The 23,412-nt window shown below is 52.6% G+C and overlaps 1 protein-coding gene and 1 long non-coding RNA gene across 8 annotated transcripts in view; one reads left to right on the forward strand and one right to left on the reverse strand.

Moving 5' to 3' along the window:
• Positions 1-4,017: 4,017 nt before the first annotated feature.
• The window catches only part of Dpp9 (dipeptidyl peptidase 9), a 32,615-nt gene continuing 13,220 nt past the window's right edge, over positions 4,018-23,412 (reverse strand). For 4 of the 7 annotated variants that reach the window (XM_031348670.1, XM_031348673.1, XM_031348671.1 and 1 more), the window contains 17 exons: positions 22,971-23,144; positions 22,728-22,896; positions 22,469-22,582; positions 21,009-21,137; positions 19,626-19,687; positions 17,574-17,674; positions 16,472-16,649; positions 16,189-16,351; positions 12,463-12,542; positions 11,283-11,435; positions 10,845-10,980; positions 8,327-8,472; positions 8,079-8,225; positions 7,405-7,557; positions 6,713-6,855; positions 5,598-5,709; positions 4,018-4,801 (listed from right to left, as the gene is read on the reverse strand). In XM_031348670.1, coding sequence (XP_031204530.1) covers positions 4,709-4,801; positions 5,598-5,709; positions 6,713-6,855; positions 7,405-7,557; positions 8,079-8,225; positions 8,327-8,472; positions 10,845-10,980; positions 11,283-11,435; positions 12,463-12,542; positions 16,189-16,351; positions 16,472-16,649; positions 17,574-17,674; positions 19,626-19,687; positions 21,009-21,137; positions 22,469-22,582; positions 22,728-22,896; positions 22,971-23,144 — 2,253 coding nt within the window. In that variant the 3' untranslated portion in view covers positions 4,018-4,708. Of the gene's footprint in view, positions 4,802-5,597; positions 5,710-6,712; positions 6,856-7,151; positions 7,271-7,400; positions 7,558-8,078; positions 8,226-8,326; positions 8,473-10,844; positions 10,981-11,282; positions 11,436-12,462; positions 12,543-16,188; positions 16,352-16,471; positions 16,650-17,573; positions 17,675-19,625; positions 19,688-21,008; positions 21,138-22,468; positions 22,583-22,727; positions 22,897-22,970; positions 23,145-23,412 lie in introns of those variants that run through there. The other 3 variants (XM_031348675.1, XM_031348669.1, XM_031348674.1) reach the window with 3 other exon arrangements.
• On the forward strand, positions 17,095-18,359 carry LOC116075495. Its single transcript, XR_004112563.1, has 2 exons — positions 17,095-17,176; positions 18,115-18,359. It is a non-coding gene; the product is annotated as an uncharacterized LOC116075495 (long non-coding RNA).

A 23,412-nucleotide genomic window follows, 5' to 3' on the forward strand; every position in this document is an offset into this window, starting at 1 on the left:
TTCAAGACAGGGTCCTGGAACTCTCTTCAAGCTGGCCCCAAACTCAGAGATATGCCTGACCCTGCTGTCTGAGTGCTGAGATTAAAGGCGTAGGCCTCCACCACTACCTGTTGACTGTTTTTCGTTTTGTAACTTATTTTACTTTTTTTTTTTTTTTTTTTTTTTTTTTTTTTTTTTTTTACGGTTTTTGGTTGTTTTTTGTTTGTTTGTTTGTTTGTTTTACAAGACAGGGTTTCTCTGTGTAGCCCTGGCTGTCTTGGAACTCACTCTGTAGACCAGGCTGGCCTCGAAGTCAGAAATCCACCTGCCTCTGCCTCCCAGGTACTGGGATTAAAGGCGTGCGCCACCACTGTCTGGCATATTTTGTTTTATTCAATAATATTTTATTGTAAGGGCTGGGTTGATGGCTCAGCCATTAAGAGCACTGGCTGTTTTAGAGGACCAAGATTGGAGGCCTAGCACCCACATAGTGGTTCACAACTTTAACTCCAGTTCTGAGAGATCCGATGTCCTCTTCTGGCCTCCGCGGGTACCAGGTATTCATGTGGCCTACAGACAGACATGTATGTAGGTAGAATGCCATATACACATAAAAATAATATAATAACAATACTTTAAAAATGGACTCTTCCAGTTTTGCAGCCTCCTATGGGTCACAGGTTTTGCTTTGCTGTTACGGGACCTTAAGCATGCCTGGCCAGCCCTCTGCTTGCTACTGATCAATTTTTCTCATCTTCTTTTTTTTTAAAGATTTGTTTATTTATCATATGGAAGTACACTGTAGCTGTCTTCAGACACACCAGAAGATGGCATCAGATCTCATTACAGATGGTTGTGAGCCAACATGTGATTGCTGGGATCTGAACTCAGGACCTTCAGAAGAGCAGTCAGTGCTCTTAAGTGCTGAGCCATCTCTCCAGCCCTAATTTTCCCATCTTTTGGCTGGCCGGCTAGATGGAATAGCGAGTAAAGGGGCTCGTGGCCATGACAGCTGACCGTCCTTCAGCCCTGGGAACTAGGTAGTGGCAGAACTAACTCCTAAAACTGTCCTCACTTCACATGAACTGAGGCAAGCAGTCTTACACAACAGAAAATAAGTATGTAACTTTTAAAATTAAGCCCTTTTTAAAATTAGATAGGGGCCAAGTGATCCCCTATCTACTTACAAGTACTGGGCCTCTTTCCCCTCCAACAGCCCTGATGGCTGCTGGTGCCACCCTAGCCTGCCTCATCCCAGTCCTCCTGTAGTCCCTGAGCAGTGGACCACAACGCCATCAGAGTAGTGGCAGGGTCCTCCTCCCCCCCCAGCCTGTAGGCCACTGCACTAAAGTGTCCCACAAGTTCTGTCCAAAGTGGCAGCACTGGTGACATCTCAGCCTGCAAGCCCTTACAGGAGCTGTCCAGAGCGGCTCATCTCTCCAGCCTCCCCCACCCCTAGCAGCCCCACAGAGATGTCGCCTCAGCAAAAGCTTGTCCGGCCTCGAGCTTGCCATCGTGTCCGCCCCGCCAGGTGGTGGGGGAGCAAAAGGAATTGGAGAGGATGACCTGCATCTTGCCCAAGGTCCAGTACTCTGGGCCGTGGACTCGGGTGTCTGTGTGCTCTGTTCTGTTGGGTGGCCTTCTCGATCCCAGTCCAGACAAGAAGCAGAGGGAGACAGCTGCAGGACTGGGGTGGGGTCCTTGGGCCTCACGGAGGCCAAGGACTCAGGTTCTACCCCTTGAGTGTTGCAGGTGACACTGGACACCAAGGAGGAGCTGTGAAAGAATTGTGGGCCTCAGAGCAGCTCACTCAGCTCTGGGGCCAAAGGGAGAGAGGGGGCAGGGAAAGGAAGCGGCCACCCGGCGGTTCGGGGGTGTGCAGGAATTCTTGGTCGGGTCTCGCGACTACAAATGTTGGGCCAATACAGCGCATCTAGTTGAAAGGAGGCAATGCATGGTGGTAAAACTATTATAGAAAGGAGAGAGAAGATAGGAAAGTAGAGGCCAACCATGGCCACATGGAGAGAGGGGGAAGGGAGGAGGAGAAAGTAAAGATAAGAAGAGTAGAAGGCTAAGAGAAGAGAAAGAGAAGAAGACAGACAGACAGAAAGAGAGCGAAGGGGAAGGGCAAACCACCCCTTTTATGGTGGGCTGGGCTACCTGTCTGTGGGGCAGGGCACACCTGGCTGTGGTCAGTTGATTGGGGGTGGAGTCCAGCCAGAATGCTGGGAGCTTGGAGCATTGTCTATGTGACAGATAGCACAGGCTAATGGAGTTGAGGACTCGTGGAGTCAGCCATCTGTGTCTGGGAAAGTGTCTCCACTGTTCCGTCCCTTGTGGAATCTTTCACTGGATCTCCGGAAGTTAAGACTCATTCAACCAGACAGTGGTGGCGCATGCTTTTAATCCCAGCACTTGAGAGGAAGAGGCAGGCAGATTTCTGAGTTCAAGGCCAGCCTGGTCTACAGAGTGAGTTCCAGGACAGCCAGGGCTACACAGAGAAACCCTGTCTCAGAAAACGGAAAAAAAAAAAAACAAAAAAACCCTCACTCAACTGACTGCTTTTCACAGTCCTACAAAAGCTGGCTGCAGCCGGGAAGGACTTCCCACCCTTATCTATGGGCATGATGCAGGGGAAAGGGGGTGGAAAAAGCCACCAATCACTGAGCAGGAAAACCCACCAATCACTGAGCCTCCACCAAGCTCAGCACTTGAAATTCCACCAATCCTCAATCTGGACATATCTACTGAAAAATTCTGCCCCTCTCAGAAATCCAGTATAAACACTGCCCCTTGTCCAATTCCCAGCTGTCTGCTCCCAGGAGACAAAGGGCAGCTGTCCCTGGATTTATCCCTCCACATCCTGGACTCCTCAATAAATTTCTTTCATGATATTTTCTGCCTGGTGTGACTGTCTCCTCAGAAGAAGCCAAGAGAAAAGAAGCAATGAGGACGGAGAAGAGCTCCTCGGCCTGGCGGGGATGCCTTCCCTTAAGAGCTCCATCTCCTTTGCTGAGGAGGCTTCCTCTCAGAACTATGAGGTCCCACCTCAGAGCTGTGCTGTCCCCGGGCTTCCATCCAAGCACTTAAACTGCTCATTTGCTCTCTTGGTCATTTCCCATCCTATTCTCTCACTGTTAGTTGTCCCTTTACATTATTTATTCAGTGTGTGGAGGTCAGAGGGCAGCTTGCAGGGCCAGTTTTTTCTAATGCAAATGGCTTTTGGAAATCACACTTGGGTTGTCAGGCTTGTCAGCAGGTGCTTTAACTTGCCGAGCCATCATCTCATGAGCCCCGTTTCTGTTTCCCACACTCCTTTCGAATGAAAAGGAATGGACTGTGTCACTAATCACAGAGGCCACTTGTGTGCATCCCAGGGTTAGGACAGAACCTGAGAGAAAAGACCAGCTGACCCACGGGAGATTACTTATGAGGAAGTCTTTCATCTTTAATAATGGTTTTCTATAATATTATTGATTTTTTTAAAGATTTATTTTTATTTATTTTATGTGTATGGGTACACTGTAGCTGTGAGTTATCATGTGTGGCTGCTGTTGATTTCCGGACTTCTGCTGGTCCTGCTGGCTCCGGCCCGCTGGCTCTGGCCCGCTCTCTCCTGTGTAATTTACTGTAGCTGCCTTCAGATGCACCAGAAGAGGGCGTCCGATCTCATTACGGGTGGTTGTGAGCCACCATGTGGTTGCTGGGATCCGAACTCAGGACCTTTGGAAGAGCAGTCAGTGCTCTTACCCGCTGAGCCATCTCGCCAGCCCAATATTATTGATTTTTTAAGACAGGGTTTCTCTGTAGCCCTGGCTGTCATGAAATTTCCTCTGTAGACAAAGCTGGTCTGAAACTCACAGAGACCCACCGAGTTCTGCCTCCTAAGCGCTGAGGTGGAGCCCACGCTGGCTGTCCTATCCACCATGCTCCCATCACCTGCCCTCAGTCCCCAGCCTGACATTTCAAGGGCCCACAGAGCCTCCTGCAATCCCTCTGCCCTCCAGCCAACACCACTTGAGGAGCCTCACAGCGGCATCATTTTCATTTGGAATTGTTTAATGAGTCTACATACCACATAATTATAAAAGAATAAGAATTGACAAAAATATTTTCTTTCCATAATATGTAGAGGTGGTTTCTGGTTTGGTTGGTTTGTTTTTTCTTTTTCTTTTTTACTTTTTTATGCCAGAACTCTTGTAGAAGGGAGTGGGGAAGGGCTATCATCCTGAGGTCAGGACAGGTCCTACTCACGACCTGGCACCCGAGGGTGGTAAGTGGGGAAGAGCCGGGCAGCAGACAGGCAGGGTAGAAGGCGCCCAGACAGGGGCTTGGCAGGTCCACGTAGTCTGGGCGTTGGGAGAGCGTGGGGTCCCCAGACGCCCAGTGCTGTACCTTCAATTTCATTACTCGGTACCGCTTACTTCCTGTCTTTTAAATAATTATTTAAAACGCCCACCCCAGATACACATGACTCTGCAGGGGGGCAGGTGGCACATGCTTCTGCACTGGGATGGTGCTGCGAGTTTGGGGCCATGGCAGTCTGGTGGAGGTTGTGGGCACAATGGCGGCTTCTCCTCACCAGCTTGAGGGCGGGCGGCATGGGGGCTGACACCACCTCTGTCCAGGCCCTCAGGTAGCAGCAGCAAGCAAATTGGAAGCTTCAAAAATTAAAGGATTACAAAAACGCAAGAAAAGCAGCGGTGGCAATAAGGAGTCAGGTCTGAGGTCACAGGTGTTCCTGCAGGAAGTGCAGCAACGTCACCTCGTAATGCTCTCCGGACTCACGGCAGCGAATGCTATGTCTCTCATTTGGGTAGATCTGCAGAAGAGGCAGGGCTGTGGTCAGGCCCACCTGGGGATCTCACTGCACTGATGAGGCGGGGTGCACTAATGGCTCACCACATGGAGCTGAGGCCTTGGCGGCATGGGTTAGTTACTGTCACCAGGTCTAGGGTGAGTGGATCTTTTCTGAAGACCACAGCTGCCAGCCACGTGTGATGTAGGGGAAGGCTGAAAACCCTTGCCTGCTCTAAATCCACCCATGGACAAGTCTGACGACACCAACCCCACCCAAACCTCAGATCCCCGAGCTTCCCGCAGTTAGGGAAAGCAAAGTCACCTCCTTGAGGGAAGGCTCCTTGCCCCTCTACTGTCCTGGTCGTCTGGTGTCTCCCTCACAGTCTAACCACCTTGGGGTTGAAGACCTGCCTCTGCAGTAGGCCCCATCCCAGAAGGCTCCCCGCAGTAAGTCCCCAAAGCTCAGGGCTCTCACTCTCGTGGTTGTGCCTGGGTCTAGGGCTCCCTGGGCCTCAGTCCTCACCAACCCACTCACTCCTGCACCTCTAAATGTCCCCTCCCTCAGGCAACTGCTCTTGGGTCTCTAATCACTGGGGAAACTCCCATGCCTGTAGCCAAGTGGATTCATCAATACTGGAGTCTCACTGAGGTGTAGTCACTGAGGACCAGTATGCCCAGTATGGGATATGGTGACCATTGGCAAGGGCTGGTCAGGAAAGACATGACTGAACGCAGGGCCCTTTGAAGCTCAGGCAATAGAAGGGGCATAGGGTGGGAGCCTGGGACTTTGCCTTGGTCCCCATGTACAAACCATGTACCTGAAGCTGGTATGGCTTCCCTGCTCGGATCAGCTGGGATACCAGGAAATTTGTGTGGAAAAAGTGAACGTTCTCATCCAGGAAGCCATGGAGGATGAGCAGGCGGTTAGGCCTAGAGGAGACAGGGGAGCTGGTAAGGCCCTGGCAGACAGTAGAGCAGTGCCCACAGGCTCACAGTTATTCCCCAGCTCCAGTGCAGCAGGCAGGACTGAAGCAGAGGGAAAGGGGTGGCTACAGTAGTCCCATGCCCAGGCATGGTGTAATGTTCTGGAAGCATATTCCCACCTGTGACTCCTCAGAATATCAAAAGTGGTAGGAGTAACCAAGAAGGTGAATATTCTCTTTGAATTTAATTTGCTTACTTATATAATTATTTTTGAGGCAAGGTCTCATGTAGCTGGGCTGCCTCTGAACTGCCCACATAGCTAAGGGTGACACTCAACTCCTGATCCTCCTGCCTCTACCTCCTGAGTGCTGGGCTGACAGGCCATGCACTGCCATGCCTGGGTTGGGGCCCAGGGCTTCCTGCATGCTGGGCATACACACTACCACGGGGCCTAGGCCTAGCCATTTTATTTCAGCTTTATACACTGATGTGCAACAGTGATGCTCAGGCAAATGACAGCCTTTGATGCTTTTGTGGCTTCATGATATTGTGTACCCATTACTTACTTCTCTAGTTCTAGAATATTCCATCCCTGCAGAGAAAGAGCCATGCTAGTGGAGTGATGCCTGGGCCCTGGCAGCCCAGGCATCTGCTTGCACACCTCAGCTGAGTGCATAGGAGGAGCCTGGCTGCAGGGCTCCAGGCAATGGTGGGATTTCCACACAGTGAAGAGGCCTAGGCCTCACTGGAGCCACCTGTGTCTGACACTTCCATTTGGCAGGTGGCCATGTGTGACACTTCAAGTTCTAGATAGGTCATCAACGCAAGACAGGAGCTCATGGGGCTACTGGAGTTGTGAGGGAGCCAAGGTGCCACAGCCAGTTGTAGACTTATCCCCAAAATCCTGCACTTCTGGGGTGGGACCTGGTCTGATGACACCCCAACAGGCACCTGGATGCCTGAGCTCATCGGGACAGCTGGCAGGGAGGATGGGAGCTGGGTGGCTTACTCATTGGGCAGCTTCTCCACGTGCAGGGCTACGGACCCTGCCTCATATCCTTGCTGATTATTTTCGGGGACATCCATATATCGCTCCGTGTACCCTGTGTCATAGGCCATCCACACAGTGACAGGAGCACCCGCAATGGCTACCTGGAAGACACAGGGGATGGATCGGGCAGGGAGAGAGGCGTTGGATGTGGAGTCTGGCCTTGGCCAAGATTGTGGGCCTCAGCGGGGGTCTAGGAAGCTCATGCATGGGGGTGGTATCTGAAAGGGGGCTCTCAGATGTGTTCTGTGGGCCTTAAGCTGCTCAGGGACAAAAAGGATGTGGAGGGAGGGCCCATCCCACCTTCCAGCCTCCTCCGCCTCCTCATGGCCGCCGCCCCACAGTGCCCTGCCAGTCCCGGGGCCTGTGCCCCCCTGCTGCTCCTCACAGCATGCCCCACCTCTGCCTCTCCGAGGCGGGGGTCCCGGGCTTGGCCTCCCACATAGAGCTGCTGGTGGATGCCATCCTGGGGCCGGTGGTGGCAGGCAATGAGGAGGGGGACTCGGCCTCGTGGGGCAGCTGCGGGGAGAGATAGCCAGGTGGCAAGGCCCCTGCCAAGGTACTTGCTCTGTGTTGGGGCTCTGAGGTGGGCACAAGGGGCTAAGGGTGGGTGGGCATCAGGCTGCAGGTGGCTACACAGGAGTAAAACCCACCTTGAACACTTGTGGCTTGTGGATGAGCCCCATGAGTGAGAGGAAGCCACCGTAGGACCAGCCATGGATGGCGACTCGGCTCAAGTCAATGAAGCCATACTTCTCAGCCACGTACTGCAAGCCTTCCACCTGGTCCTCAATCTCCACCTGGCCCTGTGGAAACCCAGCCTCTTGTGACTTCCACTGGGGCATTACTAGCATCCCACACCACGTCACCATGTTGCTAGTGAGAAGCCTGTCCTCTTAGACTAGACTCCAAGTAGTATTTAGAAGTATCTGCCTAGAATGGCCCTGCTAAAGCTGTTCTTTATGTTTTCAGGCTGGCACCACCTCCCCATCAGCTCTATCATCACCACCATCAAACCATCGTCAGTATCACAGCCACCATTAGCATCACCATCATAATTATCACCACAACCATCTTCACCATCTACATCACGACTATCACAATCATTGTGACTATCACCATCGTCTCAGTCACCACGCTAAACGCCACTGTCCCCAGCACCCTATCTGTTCCCTTCTTTTGTAATACCCTTGGGTTCCCTGGACTGAGGTAACTCCATAGTGTTAGACTGTGTTTGGGACACCATCATCTCCCTTCCCGCTCAGGGTTGGGAAGAGTAAAGGACACCTGTGTTCCCCAGGACCCACACTGCAGAAGCAGGACTCACCATCTGATTTTTCAGGGCCCCCTCAAAATGCAGGCCCCGCTGACAGGAGCCCCGACCATCGATCACTACCACAGCATAGCCCAAGGATGCCAGTGTGTTTAGCCGCAGGTACTTGATGCCCTTGAAGGAGTTGTTTACCAACTGCACCTACAGGCAAGGGGGGTGGTGAGAGCTGCGAGGGTGCTGGGGGGTGGTCAGTGATAGCCCTGGGGCTTCGAGAGACAAAGCCTGGGCCAGAGTGTACCCACCTGTGGGCCCCCATAGACAAAGAGCACAGTGGGGTGCTTCCTCCCAGGCTGCAGGGTGTGTGGCTTGTAGACCATGCCATAGAGCTGCACATCTGCACGGGTGTGGAAGTGGAAGATCTCAGGGGGCACATAGTCTGGGGGGCAATCTGAGAAAACAAAAGTGCTATGTGGAGAGGCTGGGGAGACCATACCCACTGCAAGACCTGGCCCGTGGACCTACCTGCCTCTGCTGCTTTTGCCTGAAACATGACCTTGGGGAGGGCACCACAGGGGTAGAGCAATCCAGGAACTTGCCCCACCCCAGGGTTCCTCTACTCCAGGGTTCTGGCCACTGTGGGGAATTGGAGTATGGTGGAAGCCAACAATGGCTTCAGAGCAGTGCACACACCACCCCAACCATGGCTGCCCTTGGGTTTCCTGCTCTGTTTCTCAAGGAATAGCACACAGCCACACTGGTCACCTGCCCAAGAGGACCAAGGCCTTGTTCCTAAGACACAATTTTTTTATAGCCCATGGTGGCTTGGACCCAAACTTATAATCCTCCTGCCTCTACTTCCTGAGGGCTGGGATGTCCTACGTTCCAGGAAAGCCAAGCTTAGGCACTGAAGGAAACCACTGAAAATAGAAAGCTGGTGAAGATGTAATTGAATAAGGATGCCATGTTCTAGCCCCAGTAAGCAGCAAAGCTTGACAACTTCAGCCATTTGGTTCTGCGTTAGAGTCAAGGCGAGAAGAAAGGGGCTATGGAATCTCCCTTTGTGACTAAGGGAAGCTGCTGCAGCCAGGTGTGTGGCAGGCATGTCCTTGTACGGAGGCCCAGAAGGGCCGCTGTATAAAGCTGTGAAGGAGAAGCCTGGAATGCTCTGGGGGCCCCAAGAGGTTAGAGATGCCAGAGCCATGGGATACGTGCTGAGGGGACCTGCTAACAGGACATGGAGCCAGCCTAAGAGAAAGAAGAGAGTGTGTTGCAGTCAACAAAGCTGGAAAGAGCTGGAAATCTGCAGACCCTTCAACATTAGATATGGAGATGCAGTGTTTGGGGTTTTCGCAGTCTTTTTTCAGTCCAGTATTTCCTCACTATGCTCCCATCCCTACATTTTGGAATAGTAATGTATATCCTGTGCCACTGTATGTTAGAAGTGTGTGATCTGCTTTTTTATTTTATAGGGGATTATAGTTAAGAGATTGCATGAATCTAAGAAGAGATTTTGAACTTTGAATTTTTTAACATTGTTAAGAATGTGATAGCCAAGCCGGGTGTGGTGGCGCATGCCTTTAATCCCAGCACTTGGGAGGCAGAGGCAAGTGAATTTCAGAGTTTGAGGCCAGCCTGGTCTACAGAGTGAGTTCCAGGACAGCCAGGGCTACACAGAGAAAACCTGTCTCGAAAAAAAAACCAAAAAAAAAAAAAAAAAAAAAAAGAGAGAGAGAATGTGACAGACTATGGGGACCTTTGAAGTTGGACTAAATGCATTTTGCATTATGTTATGGCTGTAAGCCAATGGGGGCCAGGGAGTGGAATGTGGTATGCCCTCATAGACTCCTGTATTTGAATACTTGACCAACAGGGTGTGGCACTATTAGGAGGTGTGGCCTTGTTAGAGGAAGTGTGTGTGTCACTGTGGGGGCAGGTTTTTAGGTTTTCTATACTTATGCCCAGTGTGGTTCACAGTCTCCTGTTGCTCATGGATGTACAACTCCCAGCTCCGCCTCTAGCACCATGCTTGCCTGGACACTGCCATATTTCCCACCATGATGACAATGGACTGAACCTCAGAACTGTAAGCGTTGCCTTGGTCACGGTGTCTCCTCACAGCAATGGAACACTGACTAAGATGAATGGGTTCTAGGGATGAAGCTGGGGCTTCTGATATGCCCAAATTCTGCCACTGATCCCCTGACACTGTCCTAGGTCTTTCCAAGGCATGCTCAGGACAGTGGATTAAGTCCTGTGTGCTGAAACTGGAATTCAAACTTTGCAGATAGAGCCGCAGTGGACCGCAGGCTCTGGAGGTGACTTCTCAGAACAGTTTCTTTATTCTGAGGTCTCTCTGATTACCTGACCCTGTGCTCCCTGTCCAATTTACAGCTTCCACACGGCAGTGGTGGCACACACCTTCAATTCTAGTCCTCCGGAGGCCGAGGCAGGCAGATCTCTGAGGTGGAGGCCAGCCTGGTGTACAGAGTGAATTCCAGGAAAGCCAGGGCTACACAGAGAAACCCTGTCTCAAAAAAACAAAAACAAACAACAACAATAACAAAAAACTCTTACAACTTCCAAACACCTGGTCTCAGAAGCACTGTCACTGAAATTACCCCAGGCTAGCCCCCAGGGTGCCAGCCTGCATCTGCAGCCACACCTGAGTCAGGAGAGTCACAGGGAACCTCTCTTGACCCAAGATGAGTACTCCTCATGTGTGCACCTGTCATTGGCAGCCCGGTGTCTGCCTCGCCCTCCTCCCTCCCGACCCTCTCCCACCTCGCTGGCAGGCCAGCCCCCTGAGACCACACTACTCACTGGCCGCCTCCATCATGCTGGCCCAGAAGCGAGGTTGCTTGTGCAGCGGGTCATCATCAGGGCCGCTCAGCTTGTACACATGCACACAGGGTGGCGTGCTAACACTGCTGTAGTGACTCACGAACATGTCGAAGTTCTGCTGGCCACAGGATGGCACTCAGTGTACAGGAGCAGGCTTCTACCTTCCCCAGAGACACTGTACAACCCTACCCACTTGTGGATCATTGCCACACCCTTTGCAGATCATGAACCTGCCCAGTGAGGGCTGTTCCCAGCCTAGAGACCCAGGCTTCATCTTCAATGGACAGGCTTCAGCCTGACTTCTAGAGTATTTTAAGAGGCCAAGGGCTGTGGACTGGATCAGAGGGAACAGCTTCCCCACACTTTCATCCTCCCGGACCCTGGGAAGCTGGGGTGGGCATGGTGTGGCATGCACACCTGACTCATGGAGCAGCTATGGGAGAAGCCAAGTGTGGTGAGCCGCACAATCTCGCCTGCCGACTCGTAGCTGACCACATAGAGGTGATGTTCCAGGGGTGTGTCCTTTGTACCTTGAAAGTACACCAGCTTCGTCTGCTCGTTGACCCAGATCTGCAGGCAATGGGGACCTATGTGACCAGTGTGCCTCGGCCAACACTTCCTCCCTCCTATGCCCAGGCCAGCAGCAGCCCTGTAGCACATCAGACTGAGGGTGGAGCATGAGGGACAGGCTACGGTAGGTCCCACGGATGCACCCAGGGGGAGAAAGCATACGCAGCGTGCACAAAGCCCTGTGTTCCATCCCTAACACCACATAAGCTGGGTGTGGTGGAGCATGCGTAAACCTAGCACTTGGGAGGTTCAAGATGACCCTCAGCTACATAGTGAAGTCAAAGCCAGCCTGAGCTATATGAAACCTTTTCTGAAAAAAAGAAATAAAAAATAAAAAAGATATCTAGCCAATTGTTTTATTCTGAGGCTGAGTCTGGCTGTGTAGCCCAAGCTAACCTAAATATGAAAATTTTCCCTTATCAGCCCCTCAGACTATTGGAATGACAGGCCCATCCACATTACCCTTTGCAGATTTGAAAATGCTTCAGCCTCATTTTCCCCTTAATTCTAGAGGAAAAGGTTCAAAGCCACATGAGGAAGCCCTGTCCATGGCAATACAGGTAGGGATGTATCACATCAGTATGGGCAATCAGAGCATTTCCCACTTCATGTGCCTGGGGGAGAGCACAGTGTGAAAGTGCCTAGCACTCAGGAAGACCCTGGTTCCACGGCCAGCAATGCAAAGTTAAAAACTGGAAAAAAAAAATCAGAAATACATGAAGCAGACTAAAATATCTTTAACTCTGATTCTTTGCTTGGGTGAAGTGTCAGCCACCATGTGGGAAGGTCCCAGGAAGAAGTGAGTGGCCGCCAGACTTCCACTCAGCACGCTTATACAGTGGACTGCAGGGTGGGTCCTGGGCAGCATTAGGGAGCCAGGCCTCCCCATGTGCACCTCCCTGCTGAGGCAAGTATTCATGTCTTGGGGCCCCTGTGGGATGGGGGGAGGGGACGAAAAGCTGCAGGAAAAGGCAGAGGCTAGCAAGTACATGCCTGGCCTGCTGGAGGGCTGGGGACAATGGGGTACCTTGGAGCCATGCCTCGACAAGACCTCCCACTCGCCACTGGTCAGGGCGACTTCCTCCTTGATGGGGCACTTAAACTCATCTGTGAGAAAGGAGAGCAGAGAGGTGAGGGACGCAGGAAGGGCACAGGCTTGCTAGACGGAAGCCAAGGGAACCCTACTGACTGCTGGGCTATCAGCCTGAGCTAAGTGGCAACCAGGTGGGAACCTGTCTGGGAGGCTAAGTGGGGCCAGTGGGGCCAGTGGGGTCTGTGGGGCCTGTGGGGCCTGTCCCTCCTAGTGCGGGCAGCCAGTACTTCCAGACAATACCCAGGAAGTGACCTTTCTTTTTTTTTTTTTTTTTTTTTTTTTTTTTTTTTTTTTTTTGGTTTTTTGAGACAGGGTTTCTCTCTGTAGCCCCGGCTGTCCCGGTACTCACTCTGTAGACCAGGCTAGCCTCGAACTCGGAAATCCGCCTGCCTCTGCCTCCCAAGTGCTAGGATTAAAGGCGTGCGCCACCACCGCCCGGCGGAAGTGACCTTTCTAACTTAAAGCGGGTGTGGCATGTGACAGCTGGCCACTTGAACCAGGCTCTCATCAGACAACTAGGCAGGAGTAAACACACCACACTCCCAACACTCAGGAGAAAGAGGCAGGAGGATCTCTGTGAGTTCTGGGCCAGCTATAGGCTACATAGTGAGACCCTGTCTCGAGAGTAAACCCAACAACCACAAATAGAACCAGGTTCTGTTTCCTGGAGGCCTGCTGGGTTAAAAGGTCTGGGCCTGCTTCCGAGGCCCAACTAGACAGAAGCCAGGCATTTGCTAGGGCACATCAGATGTAGACTGGGCAGCCTGGGGTGACAAGTGGCTGTCCTACGCTGTTCTCGTAGTTTAAGGCAATCAGGAGATCGACCACTGCCCAGGCCCCTCATTCACAGGTCCCACCCACACATAAGGCTACCCCTGCTCCCAGCCCTGGATTTCTGACTGTGCTTCTCAACACCACAGGGTCCTAGTGACCAACACATCACCTCTTGTGTGTCCTCCCAAAGCTGCTCTCTTCCCCATCATGCCAGCCTCCCCAGCCTCAACAGCTATCCTTCTTCGTTTTTTAATTTTTACTTTGGGTGTGCACTCAGTGCATGCAGTACCTGCAGAAGCCAGAAGAGGGCATAGGATTCCCAGGAACTAGAACTAAGACAGTTATGTGCCGCCCTGTGAGTGCTGGGAACTGAACCCTGGTCCTCTGCAAGAGGTGAGCCATGTCTCCGGCTCTGGCCCCTGCCTCCCCCTCTTCTCAATTTTAGACAGGGTTTCATGTAGCACAAGCTGGCCTCAAGCTCACAAAGTAGCTGAGGATGACCTAGAAATCTGGACTCTCAGACATGCCAGCACACAGGGTTTCTGTGGTGCTGCAGGCGAAGCCCAGGCCTTCCTGTGTGTCAGGAGGACACTGTAACGACTCAGCCTCAGTCCAGGTTGGCCCTTCTGAATCTCTCTTCCTTTTCCTCAGGTCTCTCTTGCTCAGACACTCAGCTGCCATCACATCAAGCCAGGAGGCATGTGATGGAGCCTGAGCAAGCCTGTGGGGCAAGGCACCCTGGCGTCCGGGTCTCAGGCTGGGCAACCATGAGCTGAAGGCAAGTTTCTAGGCAAACGCCCCTCGAGTTCAGTGGTAGCACCCTGGCAGGGTACACAGAGTCAGTGACATTCCTGTGACACTGAGTCACTGCCAGGAGGGACACGGAGACAGAGCCCGTCAGCACCGTGGGTCACTTGGTGCCAAGTAGCCAGGACATAAGGCCTGGTACCGGGCTCTCAGAGATGCCATCCCAGTCACCCTGTCCCTGGAGCCCACAGCTGCCACAGCACTTCTTAACTGTGCTGCTTACAGAAGATGACCCATCTTCAAGGAGGCTAAGCATTGTCTGGGGACATGTGAAGCTGTCACAACTGGGGGAGCTGCTAGCAGGCAGCAGCAGAGCAGGAATGCTGCTCTCTGAACGTATCCTCTGGAGACTGGGTCTGTGCAAAGACCCTGAGATAAGAGGACACAGCTCCATTGCACAGCCTAGAAGTGACCCCAGCCCCTGGGGGTCACCTGCCATCACACAGGAGCCATGAATTGTCTCCTAGAAGCACCGTCTACCCCTCAAGCCACTGACTCCAAACACACTTTGATCTCCACTCTCCTGATGAGCCCCCAACTGGACCCCAAGTCATCCTTAGTCCCATGGGCCTGCCCCACTGGGAGAGACCATCAGCCAAGGCCCACGTGTCCGATCAAGAGCACTGGGGCAGCTCCGGCTCTGACTGTGGCCTGATGCTCCTTGCCCTGAGCCTCACAGAAACCCAAAGAGTCACTTCACAATGATGGAGAGCCAACTACTTCCTGCTTCCTGATGGTCACAGCCCAGCCCTGTCTGTCTGTCTGCGGCCCATGCAGACACCCTCTCTACCTCCTCCTTGTTCCACATACCTGAACCTCCTCCAGACTCCTCCAACACCACAGCTCTGTCCTGCACACAGCCCCACAGTGTCCCCTGCCCCAGGTCTTTCTAGTTCTCCTCAGATCTCTGCAGGGGGCACTGGCTCACTGTTAGAACAATACTCCCCATTTCTTTGCCACTTGACTTTCTCTACATCCCCCAGGGCCAGAGACACCATCTTGATTGATTGATTGATTGATTGATTGATTGATTGATTTTATTTTGTTTTTTTGAGACAGGGTTTCTCTGTGTAGCCCTGGCTGTCCTGGAACTCACTCTGTAGACCAGGCTGGCCTTGTACTCAGAAATCTGCATGCCTCTGCCTCCCAAGTGTGGCGACTGAAGGTGTGTGCCACCACCACCCAGCTGAGACACCATCTTTAATTCCCCTTGCATTATTACTTGATGCTCCAGTCTCAGCTGTGGGAGACTGGGGTCAGAGGTGAGCACCACCACATACCATTTTCCTTTTCTGAAGCTCTGAAGCCACATGGCTGAGGCTGGGACACAAACATGGTCAACAGGCAAATAGAAGTGAGCAGGTATGGCCATACACCAAGAAAAGAACAAGATGAAGCTAAATGCAGGCGACACACAGCGGTACATAGGGACCAAACTCTAACGCTCTGGTGGCAGCTATTAGGTCTCAGGCCCGGTGTGTGTTCAGGAGCGCTGAGGTACCCATTAACACATTAAAGTAGATGCTGGAAAGTCTGCCCACCATCCCAGGTCACTACTTGTTTCAGGCCCCCCCAGCCAGCATACCCTGTCCCTCCATTGGGGCTACCCCCCCACACACACACCGTGTCATTCCTCTGGCCCCAATTTAACTCAGCCATTTTGGCTACACCAGTCTCTTGGCCCAGGCTGCCCATCTTGGTCTGTGGCTCCTCTCTTGTTCTCCCTCCCTCTGTCCTCACACAGCCTCGCTCAGTCTGGTCATGTTTACCCTGGACTCTCATGCTCTCCTCTCTGTCTACAATCAAGTTTCTCCTCCTCCATCCCTAAAAACAGTCCCCTCCTTCCTTCCTTCCTTCCCTCCCTCCCTCCCTCTTTCCTTCCTTCCTTCCTTATTATTTATTATTGATTGATTTTCATTCCGTAGCAAGAGCCATACTGCACAGGCATTTAGGAAACCCCACCTAATCGATCAACAAACAGGAGCTGATGGCTGCCAATGGCACGAGGGTTGAGTGGGCCAGAGTGCAGCTACCCCTTCCTCCCGACCACAGCTTCCTACATGGCTGAGGCTCTCTCACCTTCTGTAGGGCTGAGGGGTTCCGTCCAGTCGTAGTTGTTGGTTTTAAGGTCCACGGTGACCCTGTACAGGTGGCAGAAGCCAGTTTTGCACTCATTGGCACGAAGGAAACAGAAGTCCTGCTGGCCCTCAGCCTGAGGGAACGGGTGGAAGATGTCATGGACCTGTGGGGACAGATGATGGGTCAGAGGACTCTGCAGCTGACCAAGCCCCTGAACCCAGCCCAGTGTCACACTGGGGACCTGGCTGTGGGGACAGTGGGGCATCCTGGCACTACTGCTTACGTTGATCCAGACATTGGTGACTTCTTCGTAAATGACAAAGGGCTGCACATTCTTGGGGATGGCTCTGGCAGCCGCAAGCCGCTGGGCCTCACTCTCAAGGGTGGGGATGAAGAGGGCGGGGGGCAGGAGGACAAGCTGGAGCCTTTGCTGGGGACGGTCCAAGAACATGGCCCAGGCACTGGAAGAACAAGAGAGGAGGCAGCAGGAGGCCTCAGTTGCTGGCAGGGGACACGGGGCCAGCCTTGCTGAACTCAGCCCATGGCCAACCAGGGTATGGGGGAGGCCTAAGTGGTACATGATCTCTGGACAGATTAAATGAAACTCTAGTGACAAAAACCCACATGACTTAGGCCTGGCACAGCATTCTCAAATGGGACAGATACATTTTGGTTTTGTTTTTTGTTTTTTAAAGGTAGGGCTGATTATAATCGAGGATGGCTTTGAACTCTCGACCTTCCTTGCCTCCACTTCAGTGTTGAAATGACAGGTGTGTGCCATCACGCCCAACATTAACAAAATGGACAATATTCTAATATTCTGTTCTATTCTGTTCTATTCTGTTCTATTCTATTCTATTCTATTCTATTCTATTCTATTCTATTCTATTCTATTCTATTCTGATGCTGGGCACGATCACGGGGTCTCATGTAAAGGTACACCATGGTTTTGACATGGCTGTGCACCTGTCATCTCAGGAGTAGAGAGGTAGAGGCAAAGGGGGGTTATCCTTGGCTATAAAGCAAGTTCTAGGTCAGCCTGGGCTACATAGCAAGAGGAAAGATGAGGAGGAAGTGGTGAGGAAGGCTGTTCGTGCCTGCATTCTGTCCCAACTGTGGAGAGCTCAGGACGTCAAGGGCTCAGAGGAGTTCCTTCATCCTGTCTGTGGCTTAGTGTTTCCTTCTACTCTGGGCCACCAGGCATTGACTCACCCTTGGGACTTTGGTCAGATGGACCCAACACCTGAGTCTCCCGCTTTGTCTCCTGCCAGCTAGGGCTGGGAGGGGTACCCTTAGGGAAAAATTCATGGCTGCAGGGCACTGAGCTCTGCTCTGCTGAGGCCCCAAGTAGCCTCCAGATACTTGCCCATTCCCAAGACACTCACTATCTGCCATCCCGTGTCCAGCCAGCCCGGGCGATGTACTCCACTGTGGGGAAAAGAGTGCTGAATGGCTGTACCAGTTCCTTTTCCCAGCTTGACACAATCTGGAGAAACAGCGCCATGTCACACACATCACCACAGCCTCACTGATCTCCAGCCTGCTGATGGTTAGATGCACAGCAGCCGCATGGTGGCTAACTGGTTGGGAATGCCAGTTTCAGTAGCTCTGATGTCCTCTTCTGGCCCTCATGAGCACTCCATGTACATGGTGCATGCATATGTGGGCAATCTACACTAAAATCAAGAGCCGGGTGTGGTGTTTCATGCCTTTAATCTCAGCTCTTGAGAGGCAGAGGCAGGACCATCTCTGTGAGTTTGAGGCCAGCCTGGACTACATAGTGAGTTCTAGGATTCAAAGAAAGACCTTGTCTCAAAAGGGAGAGATGCAATGAGACAGACAGACACACAGTCTCTGTCTCTGTCTCTCCATCTCTCCTTCTCCCTCTCCCTCTCCCCCTCTCTCTCTCCCCCCCTCTCTCTCTAGGTATCCACTAGACCCTCAGGACAGGTGGTCACCTGAGCTATTGGGACAGACCCCGTCCAGCCCTCAGAGGGGGGCCAGCCCTACCAACACCCATCTGTATGGCTGCAGACAGCATCTCTGATCTCTGCTGTCAAAGACATCAACCTGTGGCTTTCTGCTGTGGTGACAGCTCCTTGGGGGAGAGGGGAGGGAATGACACCGCAACAGTGCATTGCACTCCCTGCCACATACAAATAGTTCTAGAAGCACCTGTTTCTGCCCTGAGTCATCCCTGGAGATTCAAGGGGTCTTGGGCAAGCTGAGCATGTAGATGATGGGAAGAAAGGGAGGCAGGGTCATGGGTGGCAATCCTGGCGAGGTCACCAGTCCACAGCTGTTCCACTGCTGCAGCCCACACCCAGATCAGGAGCCTGTATGTTGTGGAGGCTTGGGTGTGGCTGAGGATGAGGCAGTGACTGAGCCCTTATTGCACTTGCAGGCCCAAGTTCAGTTCTCAGCACCTACAGGGTAGCTCATGTGTGCCCTTAACTCCAGTCCAAGGGCTCCGACGTCCTCTTCTGGACTCCATGGGCACTGCGCTCATACATTTTTTTAAAAAAGGGAAAAAACCTTGAACTTCCCCTGCTGCTCCCTGCTCCCTCAAAAATTACATCACTGGTAATGCCGTTATGTTCTGAAGATTATACAAAGGTCCTGGTGAGTGAGGGCATAATATGCATAAAGAAAATGGTGCAACTAACAAAGGTATGGAGTCGTCTTATACCTTCCTGGACATTATCAAAGTTTTTACAAAAACTTGCTAGGGAGCCAGTGAAATAGCTGTGCAGGGAGGGTCCTGTCACCAAGCTTGATGACCTGAGTCCCCGTCTAGTCTAACTGCTAGAACACATGAGGTGGAGGGAGAAAGCTGGCCCCACAAGCTGTCCTCTGACCTCCACACACAGTACATTAACCTAAGAACTAAATCCCCAGGTGCCATACCCCTGCAGCTGCACAAAATGCCTGTCTGCTGTCCCCAAAAGCAAGCGCTACACAGCCTTGGGCCCAGGAGCCACCTCGGTGACTTTCAGCGTCACATATCCTTGGTGACCTGAGGGATTTGGACTTTGGTAGTGCTGTCATCAGCTCTCACTGGACTCAGGGAAGGTGCATCAGAGCAGTGGATGGGCCTACAGAGGCAGGGGGATGCACTCACCAGAGACCTCTTATCTGGGCCACGTTGCCCTTGCTGCTTGGTACATACTCTGAGTTCCAAGGCCTTACTTAGTGCCTCGAAGTGAGCAATGCAAAGGGGGAAGGGGACACAGAAGGATCCAGAACACTGCCCTGCCCAACAGGAGGTGACCTGGAGACTGGCACACTGGCAATGTGCCCCACTGTTCTGGGCTTATGGCCACCACAGGAGACAGGTGAGGCCAACTGGCTGCACCACACAGGTCACAGAGATTAGGCTAGCTGTGTACAAGCCCTGCCATTCCTTGTGCAAGCTTCCCCATATGCTGGGCTCTTACTTTGCCCTGATGGTCCGTCTGGAGCTCAGCCAGCTTCAGGGCAATCTTGGGATTCTTGCTGCCTGTGGAGGGAGGGGAGAAGGCCAGGTGAGTGCCAGGCTGTCGGAGGCTGCCCTGGCCAGGGACTGTGTGACTGCACCTGTGGGGAGGTGGCACAGCTCCTCTTGGGCATAACACAGTCTTCAGGGCAGGGATAATCTGACCCAGGGCCTGGACCACATTCCTAACAGGGGATATAAGATGTGTTACTTTGTCACCTGGGAGCACAGGCCAGGCTATGACAAGAGCTGGGATACGAACAATACAACACATAAGGAGAACAGCCCTGTTCCTGCATCTGTGCGACCAGGGAGGCGGGAACAGGGACAGGACACTGCCACACTCAGCCAGGCCCAGCCCCTGGGAGGCAGTGGCCACGGGCTGGGACAGTCCATACTTCTGAGAGGTGGGATGTGGCTAGAACTGTTTCCTTAGAGAGCTGGAAACAAATCCTGGGAGTTATCTGGAAGATGGCTCAGGTCCCAGCACACAGTACCACGGGACACCTGACTCTTACTTTCCACATTTGTTAAGCATGGGCTAAATGTGGATCATTCCCACAGATGTCCCATAGAAAGCCTAGGTCCTACAGAGTGTCACGGAAGGGTCATTGTGTGTCTGCAATGGCAGTCTGGTATTTTTATTTGGTTTTTAGAGATAGGGTCTCATGTAGCCCAGGCTGGCTTGGAACTTTCTACAAAGCTGAGGCTGACCTTGAACTCCTGATCCTCCTGACTCCTGCTGCAATGACAGGCATGCCTCACCACACCCAGTTTGTGGTGCTGTGGATAGAGCCTGGGGCTCTGTGCACACCAAGCCTTAGTCCAAGGCCCGTGACCCCCATAGATTTGTAGGCGGGAGGCCTGAGGTTGAACCAGGCTGGCAGTGGCTACTGCTGGCTCAAGGCTTCTAACACCTTGAGACATCAAAGAAACAGGACTCAGCCAGGTGAGCCGTCCGTTTCAATCCCTCCACTTGTTTTTTTTTTGTTGTTTTGACAGGTGTTCACTATGCAGACTTGGCTGGCCTGAACTCATAAGCCTCCTGCCTCAGCCTCCTGAGTACTGAGATGGCAGGTAGTGCCACTGCACTGCAGAATCTCCCACTAATAGCCTGCTTGTCTGTGGCTGTCCTAGTGTGGAGATGTGCAGAGATGTGCCATTTGGCAGAGTGTGCCACTGCCACACTTTCTGGACCTACCTAGGGGATCTGTGGCCTCTGAGTTCTGGGACCATGAGACCCAATAAAGCCAGGTGGAGGGGACCCCAGAGGGTGGAACTGCACTAGCTGCAATGTAGAGACCTCATAGCAGCAGCAGGTTGTGGTCTTGCCATGGGTACGCACCTGTCCTGGGGTATCGGTAGGAATCTGTTTTCCTCTCCTCCAGGGCAGGGGAGGGCACATGAATCACCTCCACCTCAGACTCATCCACCTCCTCATATAGGATGCGCAGTGTCTTCAGGCCTTCGGAGCCTAGTGGGGCACAAGGAAGAGTCAAGCTACTCAGCCACAACAAACAGGGGCTCTGAGCCTCAGAGGGGTGATAGAAGCAGGCACAAAGCAGCTCAGAAAACACCTGCTTGAGGTATAAAGAGGCAGGCTGGGGCTGGCGAGATGGCTCAGCAGGTAAGAGCACTGAATGCTCTTCCGAAGGTCTTGAGTTCAAATCCCAGCAACCACATGGTGACTCACAACCATCCGTAATGAGATCTGATGCCCTCTTCTGGTGCATCTGAAGACAGCTACAGTGTACTTATTTATAATAATAAATAAATCTTTGAGTTGGAGCAAGCAGGGACTGAGCGAGCAGGGTCTATCAGAGCAAGCAGAGGTCCTAAAAGTCAATTCCCAATAACCAGATGAAGGCTCACAACTATCTTTACAGCTACAGTATGTACTCATAAACATGAAATAAATAAATCTTAAAAAGAAAAAAAAAAAAAAAAAGAGTCAAACTGGTCCCTGAGAACATCTGCTCAAGCTCTAGCCTGAGGCCCTGCTCCTGTGTGGTTCCTGTGAGGGAGAAATAAGCACAGTGAGGCCAGGGGGAGACCCTGGGCCAGTATGACAAGGATACTCATAAGACCAGGACACAACAACAAGAGACAGTAGAGGACAAGGGGAGTATGGCCAGAGCCTTAGGAAAAGCCACATCTGTCCCACTGCACCTCAGAACCAGAGGCCAGTGTGGGATCATGCATCTCTGCTGTCTATGCCACTCACTCAGAGAGATTCTGTTATGATAACCTGAACACACACTCATATGTTCTGGAAGTACAAACACCAAAATAAGGGGCGGTGGCGTGGTACAGCCCAGGGAGGGGCTGGTCAGAAGTGGAGCCTGGCCTAGAATGGCTCAGGATGGCTCAGAGGTGGAGTCCCTACCTAAAATACCCCCCCCTTCCCCATGAAGGGCTGTGGGCATGGTCGGGGTGTGGCCTTACCTAGAAGCCCTAGTGAGTGGCTGAGGATGTGGATGGGGTGGAGTCTCCACCCAGAATCTCCCAATGAGTACCTGGGAGCATGGTCATGGGTGGAGCCCTGCTTTGGACTTTTCCAGTGAAGAGTTGAGGATGTGACTCTGCAGCCTAAGACTCACCCAGTGTTTTCTTTTCTCCAGTAATTTAGTGGTTTATATGAATGGCAGGCCCAGGTGAGGCAATGTCTTTGTCCTTTTCCTGAGCAGACCCTGACATGGGTACTTAAGGGCTCCCTAAGTGTTGGGCCTGGGACCATATGGACTAATTCAGGGGAGGTGCTGAGTCCTTAGACTGGAATACAGTACTGAGAAATGGACTTCCTACCTTCCCAAGAGGCCGTGGGGCACCACCAGCACCCAGTGAAGCGGTCAAACTCCTCCTGGATAACGAAGGTGGCCACACCTGCTGACTTGGGATTGTCCAGGACACTAGCTGAACCTGGAAAAGGGCACACTGTGAGTGACACACAGCCTCTAGGAGTCAGGAACTTATGAGCCAAATGCCAAACAACAGCCATCTTCAAAACATGATGACACGACCAGGCAGACTGCCACCCCCAACCCTGTTCATGACCAGGCCTCACCCTGGTGACAGAAGGTGAGCCGTCGTTCCTCCCCAGTCTCAATGTTTGCCACCCACAGGTCACTGTTGTTGATGAAGGAAAAGAAGGCAGGGTCTGCAGGGCAGATTTTGGGGTCCATGCGTGGTCCAGAACACTGGGTCTTGATCTCCAGCGGCTTCATCGGGGACACCTGGGGACAGGGAGGTTGAGACAGTCAGGGCGCTGGCCTTACATCCCCAACCCAGGACACAAGTCATGCCTCACCATAAAGCCATTCTTGCCACCATCTCTGCAGTGGAACAGGCTGTTGCTGGCCTGGAACAGGAAGAGACCGCTCTCACTGTGGAAGTCATAAGAGGTGATTCCGAAGACGCCCAGGCGCTTGCGCTCCCGCAGCAGCTCCTCCTCTCGTGAGTAGACACCATGGTGGGGTGTGGCCTGGGGACAAAGAGGTTACGGCCTTACTCAGATTCCGCATTGTGACACGGAACATCTTACAATACCCAGGAACTTGCGATGCCCCCACGTCTACCCTGAGGACCGGTGGGGATCCCACAGCCCATTCACGCCCTTCTAAATCCACAGCTGTATAGAATATGCCCACGGTTCTGCAAATCACCTACCCTGGATCCCCACTGAGGGTGAAGTGGGGGGATCCTGGTGGGCAAGCCACCTGAACAGAATCATAAGGACATGGAATGAGTCT

Source organism: Mastomys coucha, unplaced genomic scaffold (genome assembly GCF_008632895.1).
Source record: "Mastomys coucha isolate ucsf_1 unplaced genomic scaffold, UCSF_Mcou_1 pScaffold3, whole genome shotgun sequence".
NCBI classification, from domain to species: Eukaryota; Metazoa; Chordata; class Mammalia; order Rodentia; family Muridae; genus Mastomys; species Mastomys coucha.